Consider the following 19,568-nt stretch of genomic DNA (forward strand, 5'->3'; position numbering starts at 1 on the left):
TCTCCTGGTGAGATCTAAGTGTCAACTGGCCTAGAGGCTAAAGCCAAAGTGCATCAAGATGAATTTTTACATTGTTTACTATGTAGAAAACAGATTAGTATAGGAACAGGGAGACAAGTTAGGAAACACACATTATCAAAGGGGAAACGGACAGTGACCTGGTCTAAGAAGACAGTGATCAAGATAAAGTAATTGACTTAAGGCAGTTTCAAACTTGACAGAGTTCCAGGTCATCAAAAATGGAAGGTATAAGGAGAAGACAAAACAAAAAATTTCTAGCCAAGAACACTGGAGTATCTGTCTGATACTTCCAGTGATGAGCTTATTCAGTGATTTTCTCAGAGCATTAGAAGAGGATGGAGGTGTAAGTCAGTGGTAGCCCATCTGCTCAGCGTATACCACAATACTGCATAAAACAAAAACAAAGCATTCTCACTGATTTTCAAAAAGAAACCACTATGGAAGCTTACCTAACATTTTGCTTACATAAGGTTCAATGTCCACATCCTGGAGATGTTGGTATGTGTGTGCATGATAGAGACGGAGTGTGGAATCCAAACGAATGGAGACCCACACACCATCACCCACCCATGCAAGCTGCCGTACTTGGCTCTCCTTCCTGGGGTGTGCATCAAATGATTTCTAGAAGAGATGTTTAATAATGAAATTACTTTCTTTCTTTTTTTTTTTTTTTAAAAGACAAGGCTTCTCTGTGTAGCCCTGGCTGTCCTGGAACTAACTTTGTAGACCAGGCTGGCCTCAAATTCAGAATTCCGTCTGCCTCTGCCTCCTAAGTGCTGGGACTAACAGCATGCACCATCACTGCCCAGCAAATGAAATTACTTTTGTCACACAGGAAGTCACTTAAAAAGTTCATCCGCCCAACAATCTGAAGACTGTTTATTAAAGAGCCTAAATTTGCTTATCTTCTATGACTGTTCTTCCCATTAGTTCTTCTATCATAGAATGCAACACACACACACACATATATTCAAATAAGAACAAAAGACCAAACAGTAGTTGGACATGGTGGCTGACACCTGTAATCCTAGCACTTGGAAGTATGAGACAAGAAAGTTTCTGTGAGGTCAAGGTCAGAGTGAGATTCTGTTTCAATAGAGAGACAATAACAACAGAACCAAGTGTTGGGTTTCAGCACTATACAGGATGTTTCCTTTTATAAAAAATGCTGGCCATGTGCCAGTGTTTAGAAATGATGATTTCAGGAATTGGTGCTGCAGTGAGAAGTAAGATCCTATTGGTAACTAAACGAAAAGGAACCCACACTATTTGTATGAGGAACAGCAGTGAAAAATAAATACCAAATGGTTGCTTGTGGAATATATTTGAGGGGGTTGTTATTGAGGGGGTAGCTATTGAGACAAGGTATTGTTATATGTAGCTTAGGATAATCTCTGATTTGTTGTCATCCTTTTACCTTAGCCTCCCAAGTGCTAGGATTAACAGGGGTGTGCTATCATGTCTAGCATTAACTGTGAGATTTCTAAGGAAGAAAATGAGACACGGGGCAAGGAGAAATAGAAATTTCACCTAAAACTTTCCTACTGTAATTTTTTAAATTAACTTAGGAATTCTCTCAACCAATCCTCATATACGTAGACCTATTAATAACTATATATTTGGGCTGGAGAGATGGCTCAGTGGTTAAGAGCACTGACTGCTTTTCCAGAGGTCCCGAGTTCAACTCCCAGCAACCACATGGTGGCTCACAACCATCTGTAATGAGATCTGGCGCCCTCTTCTGGTGTGTGTGCATATATGCAGACAGAATGTTATATACATAATAATAAATAAACTTTAAAAAAATATTCAGGCTGACAATGATATTGCATACCTTTAATTCCTACACTCAGGAGGCAGAGGCAAGCAGATCTCTGAGTTCAAGGTCAGTCTGGTCTACATAGTAAGTTCCAGGATAGCTAGCGATATGTAGAAAAATACTCAAAAAAAAAAAAAACCAAAACAACATCAATAAAAAACATATATTCAAATAAAGTACATACATATATATAAATACATATACAGACACATATAAAACCTTTACACTTGAATCCTGTACTTAAAAACAAAACCAACAACAACTAAAAAAGAAAAAAACAAGTCCCACCATTTCCTACCCTCATAAGTCCAAGAGGTAAAGTAACAGAGAAAACTAACACATCCAAAACTGTATCTGAAGAACCCTTTAATCAGTGATCTGGAAAGCAATCTCTAAAGAAGCTGGAAATAATTATTTAATCCTGCAGTCTCTGGGAATACCCATTCAGTGTATACACAGAATGTAGATTAACTTGCCTCTATCTTCATAGCCTTTGGCTGAACCACATAGATTTTGTTCCTATAGCCACACCAGACTTTGTCATGTACCACAGTCATGCATCGTATGGAATGGTGAGGACGTCCAAGGTCTAAAAGGTGATAGTTTGACAAGTCCCACTGTCCATCTTTAAAACAAGAAGTAGACGATAGTTAGTCACAGTACTCATTATTGATGCGGCACTCTAGGACCAGGTATTAAGTGTGCCTTTACCTGTATAAGTTACAAACTGGAAGAGATCACAAGGACTGTCTGCTCCAACTTGCCACCCGCTAACTGGAGTCCCTTTCAAGCATGTTTTCAAAAGAGGTAATGTAGTTTGGCGTGGTGGTGCACACCTTTAATCCTAGCACTGGGGAGGCAGAGGCAAGCAGATTTTTTTTTTTTTGTGGTTCAAGGTTAGTGTGGTTTATATATTGGTACAGGCTAACCAAGGTATTAGTAAGACCTAGCTTGGGGGCGGCAGGGCGGGGGGGAGGGAAGCCAGGGCTGGGCCATGGTAGTAACTGCCTTTAATCCCAGGCGGATCTCTGTGAGTCTGGGGTCAGTCTGGCCTACAGAGCGAATTCTAGGACAGCCAAGACTGTTTCACAGAGAAACCCTGCCTTGAAAAACAACAAACAAGATAGAATGGTACTATGACAAACTAGTTGTAGGTTATCTGAAAATGACAGTCTTTTTAGAATTAGAATGGATTTAGGGATTGGGGCATAACTTAGAAGTACAGTGCAAAATTTTTCTTAAATCAAGTAGATGAAAATTATTTTTTAAAAATAGGATAAGGCTATGTGTGATGGCCTTTTAATCCCAGTTTATAGGAGGCAAAAAAAAAAACAACCAAAAAAACAGGTGAATTTAAGGCTAGCCTGATCTATATAGCAAGTTCTAGGCTAGCCAGGGCTACACAGTGACACTCTATCTTTAAAAATCAATCAAAAAAAAAAAAAAGAGAGATAAAAGAAAATTATCCTTGCCAAATGTTTTCTAATTAAGTATACGAAAAAATTTGCTTTACTACACTATAGAAGGGTACCAAGAGAGTGGGAAGATGGCTCAGTAGACGAAGTGCTTGTTGGTAATTGTGAGAAACTAAGCTTAGATCCCCAGAATCTATGTAAAACAGAGGACAGGAGCATGTATCTCTTATCTCAACTCTCCTAAGAACTGGAAACAGGAGAATTTCTAGAAACCTGGAGGCCAGCTAGCTTGGCACACATATCAGTAAATAACAAAAGACCCTATCTAAAACAAGGTAAGGAGGTAACAACCAACACAAGGTTGGTCTGTCAAACACATACCACATGCATGCCCATATGCACATACATGAACATTTATGTACACATACCATAGACATGCACACAAAAATAATGTGTGTGTGTTTATGTATGTGTATGTATGTATGTATGTATGAATGTGTGTGTTTGTATAGACACAGAAAATGTTAATTCTTTGCTCATTGTGATAAACACACTTGTCCATTAGGAATACCTAGTGCACACCTCCACAGAGGCATCCATATATTTACTAATGTATATCACCAATATCCCACAACTTCATTCTCTTTTTAGGTATCATTTCTTTCAAATATGGTAGGCCAATCTACTTAAAATGCTCTGCAAATCAACATGTTGGTGTATAATGTTATAAAAACTCACCAACTCCTCTGTGGAAGATTGCAAGGGTGCCGTCAGCCAGGGCCACTAGCACAATTCCTTTCACATGTCTGCAAACAGGAAAATGAATTTCAGAACCTCCACTCAGGAGCACAGAATGGACCACGAGTTATCGAGCTGGTGCAGAGTCTCTTAAAGGGCCAGTTTGTGAACATCTTGTTATGGAAACATGTCACAGATACTAATGCACAGCATGTGGGTGGTTTGGTCAAGGCTGCTCTCCTCTCATTACACCTTAACATAACTCTACAGACCAGATACTCATCTTGACTGGAACTAACAAAGCCTGTCCTGTAGATTCAGAAACAAACTGTTGTGATTTTGCCAGTCAACATATGGAAAAGGATTAGTAAACCAATGACCTAATTAATGTATTTCCAAGCTATGAAGAATAGTCTGAAACAAATGCAGAACCACTAAAGATTCAATCTGGAAAGTTTTCTACTTAAATGTTTTCTAGTCTTCTTTTCATTATTGAATTTCATTCTCAGTTTCTCTAGTTACACTAAAATGGTTGTGGTGGTTTGAATGAGCTGTCTCCCATAGTCATGGGTATTTGAATACTTGGTACCCAGTTAATGGTGTTGTTCGGGTAAGTGTGGTCTTATTGGAGGAAGTGTATCACTGGAGGCCAGCTTTGGGAGTTTAAACGACTTGCATCATTGTTGGTTGGCGCTCTCTCCTTTCTACTTGCAGTCCAAGGTGTGAGCCCTCAGCATCATGCTCTAGCCTGCTTGCTGCCATGCTTCCCTGTCATGATGAACTCATTTCTCTGGAACCATAAGCTCAAATGAACCCTTCCTTCTGTAAGTTGCCTTGGTCATGGTATTTTATCACAGCAACAGGAAAGTAAACCAACAAGCAAATAAATCAAGCTTGTATACTGATTTATCATGAGAAATACGTTAACTTTAAAGTCTTATAATCTATTTTACACCAAAAATCAAATCTTTTAAAAGGAATAATTTTAAAAATAAGACTTACACAATACTGAGGATTGAGTCTTTAAGCTTAATTGAATGGAGACATTTCCTCCACTGGGCTACAGACGAATGGACATACAAACTGCAGAAATAAAGTCAGGATTGTTAAGGCACAGGGGTATCACCAATGCTTCTATCTAACAATGACTCCAGGTACCCCCAAGAGGAAAAATCATTCAATTTTTAGGAAAAGGGTTTGATACTTTTGTATGAAAAGAGAAAGAACAAGGAGTAGGGAGAGGAAAGGGGGAGAAGAAGAGGGAAAGAGAAAGAGAGAGAGAGAGAGAGAGAGAGAGAGAGAGAGAGAGGAGGGAGGAAGGGAGGAGAGAGAACAAGTACCTAAGACAGAACAGGCTATTTACACAAACAGAAACATATGAAAACCAAAAAGCTAGAATTAGTATTGATACTAGAGTTAACTTTGGCTTTCCCCACGCCTTAGCATTTATGCATAAAACCCTTTTCATAAGTAATCCAACATCTCCATTACACTGAACTTCTGAATGACCGGGTGATTCACATCAGACAGTGACTGACTCTACACAGCCTGGAGGCTAAGCCAGAGTCCTAGGGAAAACATACATAAGTGACCCTGCTTAGACTTTGGAAATACTCTGTTCTATAAGAGGCCCCACAGTATTAATAAGTGAATAAACTGTGCACATGCCTTTAATCCTAGCACTTAGGAAGCAGAGGCAGGCAGATCTGAGTTCAAGGCCAGTCTCATATTATGGAGAGTGTTCCAGGACAGTCAGGTTACACAAAAAAAGCCTGTGTAAAAGAGGCCAAAAAGGGGGCTGGAGAGATGGCTCAGTGGTTAAGAGCATTGCCTGCTCTTCCAAAGGTCCTGAGTTCAATTCCGGCAACCACATGGTGGCTCACACACGCAAAAAATATTGCATACATAAATAAATAGATAAATAAATATTAAAAAAAAACAAAAAAGTGAATAAACCATGTAAGAAAGATCATCATTCTCTGATCTTTCAAATTGTGATTTATTCATTTTTAAAAAAGATTTTTAAAATTTTATGTATTTGCCTGCAAGTTTGTCTGTGCACTACATGTGTACTTGATAACTGTGGAGGCCTGGAACCAACGTTATAGACAGCTGTCGAGCTGTCATGTGAGTGCTACTAACTGAACTTCATCTTCTGCAAGAGCAGAAAGTACTCTTAACCAATGAGCCATCTATCTCTGAAGACCCATTTTTTATTTATTCTCTCTCCCTTTTTGCTGGTGAGCCAGGATTTTCTCTGTGTAGTCCTGGCTGTCCAGGAACTTGCTCTGTAGACCAGGCTGGCCTGGAACTCAGGGATCCACTTGCCTCTGTCTCCTGAGTGCTAGGATTAAAGGTGTGCACCATCACTGCCCAGCACAATTTATTCTTAATTCTATACCAGATTTAATTTTTTTTTAGATAGGATCTTGTTTTAGTCCAGGCTATCCTAAAATTTATGATCCTGTCTCAGCATTTTGTGTATTCTAGTATAGGCATGCACCACCAGTCTAACTCAGATTTAAATATCTTATTTACCTTTTCTTTTAAAAATATTACATAAAGAGAACATTCTATGACAAAGAAAAATAATTTACCGTTTAGAACTAATGGAAGTCTAGTTTATGAAAGTTGCAATAAAACTTTAAATTTTGTGTGTATAAATTTTTTGTATTAATCTACACTTTATATTTACTACATTTCGTTTATCTTTTGCTTCGGGTTTTTGCTTTTGTGAAGAGGTCTCACTTTGCTGCATACCCAAGGTTAACGTGAAGGTTCCGCGGCCCAAGTTGACCTTTAATTTGCAATTCTCCTCCCCAATCTCCCAAGTGCTGAGATTACAGGCCTGTACTATCATGTCTGCCTCATTTCTTTATTTCAAATGCAGAAAAAGAAGACTAAGGATATTGTCAAGTTAGGATGCTAGTACTTACCAGCCATTTTGAGCTCCAAGCCACATGGTTGGTAAAAGACTACTCATTTTCTGAGCTTCTTCTCTCGCCAGGTCTTGTTCATTTGGCAATACTGATATCTGATCTTTGTACACATCTGAGTCATTACTGGGAATGAAGCACAAGGGAAAAAACCCACCCGGAGTATACATATTAGCTTTAGTTTTCAGGATTGAACAGTTCTACATTTAAGCTTATTACAATGAACAAACACCAAGATTCCAGAAAAGCCAATGTTAAATGCTTACACATTAAGTAGTTCACAACTGGACCAGAAATACTAACAAACTAGGAAGTTCATAGTGGAGAAAGGGGAATAAGATTTAATAATGTTATTCATTAGTTAATAGCCAAGACTTTAAATACAGCTCTCAAAAAGAAAAGTCAAAAACCAACCAAATAAAAACACAATAGAAAAATTTATGGCTTTGTTATTATTTTGAAGTTTATAATAGTTTCTTCTGGGGTGAGATACAGCAAAATATGTTTATATTCCACCATAAATCCCTTCTTTTGGGTTGTCAGGGCATAAGTAAGTAGACAATAAAATTGAACTATCAAATTCAAAACAACTTCATCTGAAATTAATTGTAAATGCTAATAAACACTTGGGAGGCAGAGGCAGGTGGATCTCTGAGTTTGAGGCATGTCTGGTCTACAGAGAATTCCAGTACAGCCAGGGCAACGCAGAGAAACCCTATCTCAAAAATTAAAACAAAACAAAACAAACAAAGAACAACAACAAACAACCAAGACAAAAACAAACAAACATAAATAGAAATGAATGGAAAAAAATCTCCAAAGAAAATAAATAGGAGAGAATAAAACTCTCCAAAGTTACTGATTTGGGATGCATACCTTGATTGAAACACCGGGGAGAGGTCTTCTGGGATCTGAACTCCCAAAGGATCTGTAAACACATGCTCTGTGTACACACCAGGTTGGGAGATGTCCACAGCATCTTCAGTAGACCCTGCATTGCCCTCTGTGGCTTCAGTTGCTTCTTCTGCTGTAGGAACATTTTCGTCAACTTCACTATTTTCGGCTTCCATTTCTATAAAAACATAAACACTCTATGCTGAATGAGTTTTTTGACTCTAATACTTTTACCACATAAACCTGTCTGGAACTCCATCCACTGACCCCTCCTCCTTGGCACTGCAGTGACATGAAGAACTAGTTCTCATATACAGTCACTACAGCATCTTCTTTCTGGCTCTTTCACCCTGGCTACTTTAAGATTGACAAGTCTATAATGTGGCACTTTCAGGATAGGATCAGACTCTCCACAGATGTACCTGGTGGCTTTTCTATCACTGGAGAAGCACCGTTGGTACTGGGGGAAGTGGCAGTTCCTGTCACTCCTTCTGTGGAGCACCCAACCACTGTGATGCCTCCCAGTAAGCTGTCCATCTCGGCAGAGCTGTTGCTTGTCATGCTTCCACACAAAGATGCTTTGTCTACCTGACCAGATTCAGAAAGTTCTTCTCCTGCAGGGTAGTCTGTTTCCCGAGCTCCTAAAAAAAGCAACTTTCTCTGAATACCCAGTAAACTAAGAAGTAGCTATATCTATCCTATTAAAGCAACTCAAGGTATGAAATGCGAGGACACAGGAGAAACATACAGCTACTAGAATATACCAAGAAGGCAGTGTTAAATTTATTTAATCTTGATAAAATGAAAAAGTAAATTTAGAGGTAAAATAACATTTCAATTAGTTCATATTCCAATGACAAAAATGTTAAGAGATAATATCTATTTTCTTTTTATTTTGCTTTGTGTGAGATAGGGCAGGCAACATGGTTAGAAAGTAAAAAGCATCCGCTGCACAAACCTGATGACCTAAGTTTGGACCCTGTAACCCACCAGTGAGAAGGTAAAACCTACTCCCAAAAGTTGTCCTCTGGTTTCTATATATGCACTGTGGTTGGATGCACTCCTACACACAATAATAAATTAAAAATATTTATAATATGGGTTTATTAATATTAGACAACAATTAAAAGGTGTGTGATTTTTGGAGACAAAACCTCATTTGATCTACACTGGCCTTGAACTCTATGTAGTCAAGCTGATCTGTCTCTACCTCCCAAAAGCTGGGATTACAGGTATACACCAACACACCTGGCTAAACCATAATAATACAAAACAGAAAAGATGATAGTGCAATGCTCAGTTGGCAAAGCACCTGCTGCACAAGCTGCTGCCCCAAATCTGATCCTGGGGGAAGAAAAGAATCAATGCTGTAAAATCTTCTGACCTTTGTACATGTGCCATGACTTATACAGTCTCTCTACACACCACACACATACATATGAAAAATAAAATTTTTAAAGACTGAAAAGAGTCTCGTATTTCAGGAATTAGTAACAATTTATACAGTAAGTAAAAAAGAAAACTAAGCAGTGGTCAAACAGTCAATATACAATGTAATCGGTTAACAAATGGGACAAAAAAAATGAATGTAAATCATGCATCATATTCAACTTAATATCCTGGTTTCACTCCCCACAAACACAAAAACAGATTGATCCAAGTTAACTATTAACTATATCTATTAATTTATACTTTCATCTGAAAATTTTTCCTTTAAGGGGGAAGAGTTAGAGATAAATTTTGCTATATAGGGTCAGGCAGGCCTTCAATCAGCTTGCCTCTGCTTTGTGAGGACTGGGATTATAGGAATGTGCCACAACACCTGGCCTTCCACCTGAAATGAATACGTAAATAGAAAACACATCACTAGCTCCTATAGTTCTAGCTTTCTACTGACATTTCCAAATTCAGAGTAGTTCTCATATTTGGGCAAAGGTTAAAATTGCAGTGAGCAATATCTTATCAATTGTGTGTATGGGGGTATCGAGACAGGGTTTCCCTAGCTGTGCCCTGGAATTAGTTCTGTGGACCAGGCTGGCCTCAAACTCACAGAGATCTGCCTATCTCGAAAACAAAACAAACAAACAAACAAACAAACAACATTTTAAGCTTATTATGATTACTACTTGAAAGATGGGCTTCTATATACTGTCATAAAAAATATACAGTGGCTTAAAATACTAGTAAGACATTAAAAAATAAGCATTTACAATGGAAAACCATTTCATTTCTATCACATCAAAAGATATTATGTTTTTTATTTATCTTGGTTCCCCCCACCCAAGAATACAGCCTTTCTCTATATAGTCCTTGTTGTCCTAGAAGACCTGTAAACCAGCCTGGCCTCAGAGATCCATCTGCCTCTGCCTTTTGAGTACTGGATTAAAGGTTTAAAGACATGTGCTACCACCACCTGGCTTTAAAGTTTATTTTAAAGTTGTTTTTTAAGAAGGAGATTGAAGATATCCTCATCCAGTATGATTGTACCCTGCTTGTAGTTGATCCTCATCACTGTGAATCCAAACAGTTGGGAGGTCCTGGTGCCTGTGCTTGATACCAGAAATCCTACCAGTGAGCCCAACTGAAGGATCAGGGTTTACCCTTGTAATAAATAATAAACATCCTAGAGTTCTAATGTTAAAAAAAAGTAAAAAATAAAGTAGTTTATTTTTTTTTAAATAATATAAAAGTTGTCGGTTAAGCCTTTTGTTTCTCTTTTGGAGACAAGAATCTCACTATGTAGTTTAGGCTGACTCTTGTCTCAATGTCATTTCTTTTATGGCTGACTAATATTTCTGAACTACTGTTTTAATTTTACTATTGATCCCAGAACTTCAGGTGGCCTTCCCATACTAATTAATCTAGGGAGTTCATCAGCCTCTATCAACAAGCTATCTTCTCATATTGCCATTTTTATATTCTTCACACTATCTTTCAATAGCTAAAGAACATATCATTATTCAATGACTTCCAGTTTACTTTAAATCTTCTCTTACTAGGACATAAAATCTGTAATAGCAAGCACATTAGCATAGTTCTATCGGCCATACCCATTTCTCCCTGGGAGGAGGCACACACTTGCTTTACCTGGAACACTTGCAATGCACAGAACATGAGAGTTGCAAGCAGTGAAACTGTCTAGGATGTTTCCAGGCTGAACAGCATCAATGATGATAACCTTTGTAGCTGAATGGGTGCTGGTACAGATCCATACTTGACTGGACAATTCCTCTTGATTTTTTAATTCTTTCTGCTGTTCCTGATTAAGCAGAGAAAAATGTTTAAAATTATATGAATGTGAAAATATCCCTAAGACCGTTTTCTTAAACTAAAATGCATTATTATTTCAAAATATATTCAGATTGTTTAGAAACTACAATTGTTTATCAGTATTACTACACTAAAACTTAGTTGTGAAGCAGATTGGTGATTTTAAAAAGTCGATATTTTCTTTGTGGTAGTGGTAATACACATTTGGCAATATATTTGAATATCTGTAAATAACACTTCAGTAAAATGAATGTTAAAGGAACATATGGGGAAAACAGGAAGTTCACAGTAATCCCCACTACAGGATGCCTCCAATAAGTTTTGTATTTAAGAGCTGAACTCCTACACTCATAAACTAGGAGGTCAAATATTAGTGCGCACTTACCTTGAGTTCTTGATCCAACTTATCTAAACTACTCTGAGATGCACTTCGCTGTTTACTGCCTTCAGTGTCCAGCCCAGCAACATCCTTGTAAAACACACTTGCTCCAACAACAGAGCCTCCATCTCTAGTCTTGCCACCAGATAAGTTGACGCCTACAGCACACCACAGCTTTTCAGAGGTAGGGGTGGGAAAGAAAGGTATTATGTCACTTTTTATCTCTACACATAATAAAAAAATTTTCACCTTTTCTTAAAATGGGTGCTTTAATATACTCTAATGTTGTACATTGGGTGCGGTGGTGCACTTAGGAGAACGAGGAAGAGATAAAAGGTGTAAGGCTAAAACAGGGAAGAAAAAAAGGAGTTCAAGGCCATTCTGGATTATAATAGAGATTCTGTCTCAAAATACAAAAAATTACCAAGTTTTAAAATGAGCAATCATTTTACTAAAAAAAGCACCGTTTAGTTTTTTTTCTTTTTGGGGGGTGGGGGGATCCACCTAGAGTTTAAGAAGTCTGCCCTTCAGTGTCACAATTAGCTTACCTTCATGGATGCATCTTTTTCATCCAGTGGTCTGAGATAGACAGGCACGGGTAGATTTTTCATCTTATTTTCCCCTTGACCATTGGCCACCTAATGGGGGGGGGGGGAGACACATATTTGCTCCTGAAATCAAGTTCAGCTTGATTCTGTCACTTTGACTAGAAAATAAGCAAAATCTCAAGTAGCAATCACAGACAATAAGTAGACCAGCTCAACATGAGGCAGAAGTTCACAATTACAAATGCGCACACCTAAGTATGCATTTGTATACAAAAACGCTTAGTCTTTTAGGAGTATATAGATCTGGAATATTTTATTTCTATTATAGGGCTCTAGAAAATAGCCTGAAAACACCTATTCTCCATTTTTCTCTAAATGTGCCAAATTTAATAAAATGATATTTCACATTTTCCAAGCATATGTCACTCAACCTGCATTTTCTGTTAGATGCCCTCATCACATTCCCAGGTTACCTGTTTGTACTTCTGAGGCAGACTCCAGCCAAAAGCTTGCACGCGACCATCTTCCTTCTGAACATGTGCCTTCACCTGCCGATACTGCTCTCTCTTTTGCTCTCTGCGGGAAGCTAAACTAGCCTCAGTTCTAAAAGAAGACATTTGTAGTTTTAATTAAGTGAATGAAACAAGACCTATAATCCCAGCATTTGAATCGGCCACCCTGGGGTACATGACCCACATGCACACAAGGATTAGACCAAAGCTGATCTTTCCAGGTTTGTGAAATCAGCCTTCTGTAGGTAGTCAGCATGTTGTATTAAATTAAGTTATTAGTCACCAAAGTTATGACATTTCATATGCTATATATAAAAGGGAAAAGTTTTGAGGTAATCTGGGATCTTCCTTTTCTTATTTAACAGATACTAAGAATTTTCTAATGCCAGATATTGTGCTATAGTATGCTTAGGCGGGTGATTAAGTCAAACTTTTAGATTCTACACTTTCATTTTTTAAAATTTAATTATTTTATGTATTTTGAGTATTTTGTCTGCAAGGATGTCTGTGTACCATGTGAATGCCTGGTGTACTCAGAGGCCAGTAGACAAGAGCCTTGCATTCCCTGGGATTAGTTTCATATCATTGCAAGCCACCATGTGGGCGCTGGGAATTAAATCCAGGTCCTTTGGAAGAACATCCATGTTCTTAACCTCTGAGCCATCTCTTTAGCTCCTAGTCACTTATTTTAGAAGACAAAAAAGTCAAATGACTTAAGCAAGCTTTAGAAATATGGAGTGAAATATAAAAATGATTCTAAAAATAATTTCTCTTTCTGTTGGCCATTTATACTTTTGTGAGGTGACTTTCTGTATAAACCATATACAAAATTTACTGGTGTGTCCGACACTATACATAGTGTATAATTTTAAATTAACAAGTTTGAAATAATTTTTCAGAGAGGGAAAAAATGGGCTCTGAGAGATTAATTTGTTCACATGCAGAGTAAGAAGGGAAAACCAAGTCCTTCTGACAACCAAAGGAAATGTTAAAACACTTAGGATTAAAGGCTTAAATTAAGTATTCAGTTAATTTTCTATTGGTATTTATCAATACTGTTGTATCAATAAAAATTCCTTTTCCTTATGAAAACTATGGAGTGCAATTTTCTTTCAAAATTGTATTAAATCTTATTTAACATGTGTTTGTATGTGTGTGTGCATGTGTGTATGTGTGTCATTGTGTGTCATTGTGTTCCTGGGAAGTCAGGGGACAACTTGTGGAAGGCAGTCCTCTCCTTCCAACATAGAGGTCCCAGGAACCAATCTCAATTAAGTGCAACTTTAATACATACTGGCTACAAATCATTCGTTCATTCATTCATTCATTCATTCATTCTTTAATTTTGGGGCAAAGTCTGACCCTGTGGCCCATGATGTTTTCAAAAGTGCAATCCGCCTGCCTCAGTTTCCATAGGTTTAGGATTACATTGCTTAGCCCTACAGGTAATTTACTTAAAAGGTATCCACTCACATTACAGAAACCCATCCTTCTTTTTTCTTCTCACAACTCCATCCCACAAAATAATTTCCTTTGTTCTTTCAGACGGGATTTAATTGTGTAGCTGATGCTAGACTGAACTGTCTATTCAGATCAGGCTGGGCCATGAATTAGTGATGATCCTCTTCTATCAGTATCCTGTGTACTGGGATTACCAGGCTAAGCTATTATGTCTGGCTAGCAACAGTTTATTTAGAGTTATTGGAATCCCTGTGCAGTAAGTGGTGAAAGATTCTAACTATGAACTTACTCTGGGCATGACCACTGCTTGGAATACTTACTCCTCACTAAGGAAATCAAATGCCTTGGACTTATCGCCAGGGAGCTGAGATAGGGTGCTGCTCCTTTTCTTTACGGAGGGAGTCACGTGAGAGGTGGGTGCATTGTACTTCAGATTCACAGGGGGTTCAGGCTTCTTTGTTGCATTACTTGAAGAGCTAAAAAGTCGGCTGAAACTAACAAAACAAGCAAACAAACAAAATCCACAAGTATATCTATTATATGCACTGTTAAAACCATTCCCCAATTTTCTATAAATTTTTATGCTCAAGAAAACTTCAAAGACTTTACATGGCAGTGAGTTAGATAATAGCAAAACCAGTTTTATAGTTATAATTTAGCCTGAGCAGTCAGTCACAGCTAAACTTGGACATTCAGGGGAAAGAAACTATTGCTTAGAATGCCAGACACCTAATAAGCAAGTTCCATAATGAAAGAGATGCTCCTGCATATAGAAAGCTTCTACTGAACAAACACAATACAAAGGTTCCCCGGCTAGCTCCTACTGGGGACAATGTCACGGTGGTTGTTGAGCAGCAAGGTAATAACTGTGTGATGACAGCGGAAGCTTAGTGTGCAGCACGGAGAACAGTCACTTCACCAAGTCAACTCATATCATGAATTTTCTAAGTTCAATTTAAATAACTATTTTCATGTTCACAGTTTTAAAATATTTATGCTTCCAGTGAACAGACTAATCCTAAAAGGGTAAGTTTTAACTTCGGTAAACACACAGTATTTCTGGTACAAACATAAAATAGCTTAACACACACAGACAAATCAAGCAGTACAAATACTAAATTTCTCATCTTTTCTTTGATGGGGATGCATGTGACTGTCAATTTTACAAATAATTCCCCACTATTTTATGTAAACTGACAGAAGATTCGACCAAATGCATAACCAACACAATGCAGCTTACGATAGACAACTTTGGGTCCTCAAGCACAGCCTTACCGAGTTGGCATGCTGTATATTAAAGAGAAGAACTTCTGTTTAGCTATTTCCTCCTAACTGGGAAAAGTCAGTACAATGTCTTGAAGCATCACCTATGCTTATGGTCCTCAGTATACTTACAACTGCCAGATGCTCGACCTTTTCTTTTCTTGCATGGCTGGATTTTCTCGTGATGCCCTAAATTAAAAAAAAATAAATAAATTTTATTATTATTATTTTATTACATAAAAGGTGCTCTACTCTTTTCTCCAAAGAGCAAAAGACTGACAAAATTCATGGGATACACAGAGTCAACAATTAAATTTAGCAAACAATTGCTTTGAACTTTCATGAAAAAACCTGCTAAATCTAACACTGGCTTAAAGCAATTACTAAACCTTTTTAAAAAGCTCAGACTCTTGACAGGTTATCCCTATGTTTGATAAATACCCAACAAGCCTCAATGTTGATATAAGAAATATTCTACTTTTTTGTTGTTGTTAAGAAATGAGGTCTCACTATGTTGTACAGAGGTCTGAACTCTTGGTCACACACAGTTCCCTTTCCAGTGGCTAGACTACAGGAGCAGAGCACTATGACTAACAGTATGAACGTATTTAAGATGGATATAATGGCACATAACTCTAATCCCAGAACTCAGGGGGCTGAGGCAGAAGGATTACAAGTTTGGGGCCAGTTTGGAGCCAGAACTTCCCTCAGAAAAAGGGGAAAAAAAAAGTAAGAAGAAAATTGAAAAGATATACTCTAGCTCCCTCTTTACAATACTGCTTTATAAATCCCTGTTCTTACCTGAAGTTTTCTTTCTTTTCTTTTTTTATCTTCACTTTTACCTCACAAAACAGCTTGCAACCATACTGCAGGCCACATAATAAGTAAGCAGTACTAAAATTGATGTAATTAGAATTAAGTAAAGGTTGGAAGTTAGATTTATAGACCAGTTTATAAATTTGATGTGATAATCCAAACTCAAGAATATGAGTAAATTAATGGGAAGTCAGGAGGCAAACTTTTCAAGAGCTAGATGGCAGCACGAGATGAGTTTTAAGAGCCAATAAAGGACAGCTATGTGTCCTCTCACAGGTGGAAGTTTAGAAAGGAAGTCAGCTGGAATGCAAAAGAGTAATTACTAGAAGACAGAAGTGGGGAGAGTCAAGAAAGAGAGGCGCCGGAATGGATGATTGAACTACACTGCATGCAAACACTGGCACTAAACTCCATCAAATATGAACCATGAAAACATGTTAATGACAAAAACACGGATCTAATTGGCTGAAAGATGCCAATAGAAGGTACATTTTACATGAAGAGAAATGAGGGGGAAGTCAAGTGTATTTTATAAGAAGATAGTAAATAAAGATACTTTTTCTATACTGCATGTTAAATTGACAGAAAAAGAATAATGTCAATTTTCATATTTAAAAAAAAGGCCAAGGTCCTGTACTATCTCAAAAGACACCTAAGTCTTTGGGCTATATCTGATCTTGTCCTATGACTAACCTAAATGTTAACCCAGAAAGTTTCTCCTAGTGAACAAATAAAGTGGCATGAACCCTCAGGCAGCACTTTAGTTGACAACAAAGAGTGCATGCATCTAAGGAAACAACAAGAAACATCAGGGAACATACGGACCGGATCATCTCTGTCCATCGAACAGCTTCTTGAAGCTCCATCAGTCTCTCTTTGTACTGGTTTCTCTCCATGAGAACTCGGGCCATTTCCACTCTAGTAAACCTCTTCCTCTGGGCTGTGGGAATGTCACTCTACAATGATAAGAGGAGGGCAAATCACCCTAAAGTATATGTTTTGGTGTTAACCTCATACTGAAACCAAATCTTTAGTTTTTAAATATTTCTTTCAGTTTAATAAAGAAATGTTTTAACTTAAAGGACTTTAAAATGTCGTTATAAAATAAGGAAACCAGACACTCAATTTTTTATTTAGGACTAAAAGGAAGTAGGCAATTTAATTTCTGAGTATAAATATTAATATTGGGCATGTAAAAGAATCATTAAAATTACAAATTTTCAGCTAATACCAAATAAAGAGATTTAATATGCCCTCATAAATTTTACTTGGAAACATTATTCTAACATTTTAAATTTGTGGCCTGCGACATTCAGAAAAGGGTTACAATTAGTTCCAAAAGAGGTTCATTTACTTCAAACTATCAATCCATATACATACCCAGAACTCAACATAGTGAGCCTATTATCTAGTTGCTAAGGAACCAGACTATAACAGTAAAAACAAAGAACAACAACGAACCACCAGTGGAAACACAAGATTAAGTCAGAATTATGGCTACAGGGAAAAGGATATGAATATGGAAGTCATACTGAAGTAGGCTCCAAAGCGCATATCCAAGTTAACTTCCTTCTGCTTCTAATCTCTCAGTCTTCCTCTGCAGAAGCAGGTAGGTTTAATGATAGGGTTTTGTTTGGTTGAGAGGAGCATGTACATTTTAGATCAAGACTGAAATCTTGGAACAGTGAGACAGAGAGCTCAGCTCTCAGCAGTCTTCCACCTTTGTTTTCCTGCCTCAGAACTTAGCCCACCTCTTCAAACAAAAGCCATCCACAAATAACAAAAGGACTAAATTCTGCCTAGAGGCAAGTGGATCTCTGAGTTCGAGGCCAGCCTGGTCTACAAAGTGAGTTCCAGGACAGCCAGGACTACACAGAGAAACCCTGTCTCTAAAAACAAAACAAAACCAAAAACCAAAACCCAGAAACCAAACCAAAACAGAAATAAAGAAAGACCCAAATTCAGCAACATAGTAACAATAGTACTACTATGTACATACTCGGGGTGGGGGGTGGGGGGGTGGGGGGGTGGGGTGGGGTGGGGTGGGGGGTCCAGAAGCCTCCATACCAAAGACTTGTGGAGTACTATAATGTTCTGTTTTCTTTTATTGGAGGGTGTTGGTGTTGAGGTAAGCTTTTACTACATATGTAGAGCCCTGCCTGTCCTGGAACTCCCTATGTAGAACAGACTGGATTCAAAGTCACAAAAGACCTCCTGCTTTGAGTGCTGGGGCTAAAGGGGTGTACTATTATACCTGGCTGCTTTTTGTTTTAAACAAGATCTCACTATGTAATACAGGCTAGTACAAGTGACCTCCCTACACATAGCCCAAACTTCCTACCACAGTCTTTTGACATGCTGGGATCATCAGTGTAGTAGTTTGAATGTAAACTGGCCCCTATAATCTCATAGGAAGTGGCACTATTAGGGTGTGTGGCTCTGTTGGAGTGGGTATGGCCTTGAAGAGTGACACTGTGGAGGCAGGCTTTGAAGTTTCCTATGCTCAGGATACCTTCTGTCACCTGCAAGATACAGTACTCTCAGCTCCAGCACCACATCTACCTGCATGCCACCATGTTTCTGTGGTACTAGGGATTAAACCAGAGCCTCACGCATGCAAGCCAAGTGTTCTACCACGGAGTCAAGCCCTTTGTCCCTAAAGGTAGTATGAAACAAAGCCAGAACCATACTTTGTAGAAATATACAGAGGTAGGCAATTTAATTTCCAAATACAAACATCTATTTTAATATTTTATTAAAGAATTATGATGCTGGGTGTGGTGGTGCAGGCCTTTAATCCCAGAACTCAGGAGGCAAAAAGCGGGCAGATCTCTATGAGTTTAAAGCTAGCCTGATTTACACAGTGAGTTCCAAGTCAAACAGGGGCTACAAAATGAGAAAGCTTCAAAAAGGAAAATTAGTGCATATTTTGGGAAGGGAATAAAAAATTTAGCTGTCATTTACACAGACTTGATATGCTATTCTAAAATCTTCATGGAAATGTCAACTATGTATGTGTCTCCTCCTTCCCTTCCAGTTCAATGATAAAAGTGACCAAAGGTAACGTAGGGGAGGAAAGAATTTATTGGGTTTATACTTCCAGGTCAGAGTCCAACAAGGGAAATCAAAGGAGAAACATAAGCAGAACTTAAGCAAAAACCACGGAGAAATGTTACTTGCTTGCCTGTTTTCTGGCCTATGCTTGGGGAGCTTTCCTATCGTGCCCAGAATCATCTGCCTAGGGATGGTTCTACCCATAATAGTATTTATTGGCTCTCCTAATATCATTTAGCAATCAAGACAATCCCTACAGACCAGCCCAATGAAGACAACTATTCAAGTGAGACTTTTTTTTTAGGTGATTGATTCTTGTCAGCGGCAAGCTGACAGTTCACGAAAACTAGACAAAGGGTACACATTTATATGATGAAATTATTTTTTTTTAGTTAAATGAGAAAGGATCATGGCTTCCTCAGGGGTAAGGGACATTTTTGGC

At 38.1% G+C, this 19,568-nt stretch overlaps 1 protein-coding gene across 8 annotated transcripts in view; it reads right to left on the reverse strand.

Annotated features, from left to right (window-relative positions):
- Positions 1-19,568, reverse strand: part of Spag9 (sperm associated antigen 9) — a 129,474-nt gene that overhangs the window by 16,043 nt on the left and 93,863 nt on the right. For 7 of the 8 annotated variants that reach the window (XM_085695668.2, XM_048446902.3, XM_048446903.3 and 4 more), the window contains 14 exons: positions 16,898-17,028; positions 15,389-15,445; positions 14,314-14,487; positions 12,494-12,623; positions 12,021-12,110; positions 11,479-11,646; positions 10,911-11,082; positions 8,246-8,464; positions 7,806-8,001; positions 6,930-7,055; positions 4,996-5,076; positions 3,994-4,061; positions 2,317-2,465; positions 471-642 (listed from right to left, as the gene is read on the reverse strand). In XM_085695668.2, the coding sequence (XP_085551794.1) occupies positions 471-642; positions 2,317-2,465; positions 3,994-4,061; positions 4,996-5,076; positions 6,930-7,055; positions 7,806-8,001; positions 8,246-8,464; positions 10,911-11,082; positions 11,479-11,646; positions 12,021-12,110; positions 12,494-12,623; positions 14,314-14,487; positions 15,389-15,445; positions 16,898-17,028 (1,933 nt within the window). The remainder of the gene's footprint in view (positions 1-470; positions 643-2,316; positions 2,466-3,993; positions 4,062-4,995; positions 5,077-6,929; positions 7,056-7,805; positions 8,002-8,245; positions 8,465-10,910; positions 11,083-11,478; positions 11,647-12,020; positions 12,111-12,493; positions 12,624-14,313; positions 14,488-15,388; positions 15,446-16,897; positions 17,029-19,568) is intronic. The other variant, XM_085695669.2, reaches the window with a different exon arrangement.

The sequence above is a fragment of the Myodes glareolus genome, chromosome 9 (assembly GCF_982192425.1).
Source record: "Myodes glareolus chromosome 9, mMyoGla1.1, whole genome shotgun sequence".
Lineage (NCBI taxonomy): Eukaryota > Metazoa > Chordata > Mammalia > Rodentia > Cricetidae > Myodes > Myodes glareolus.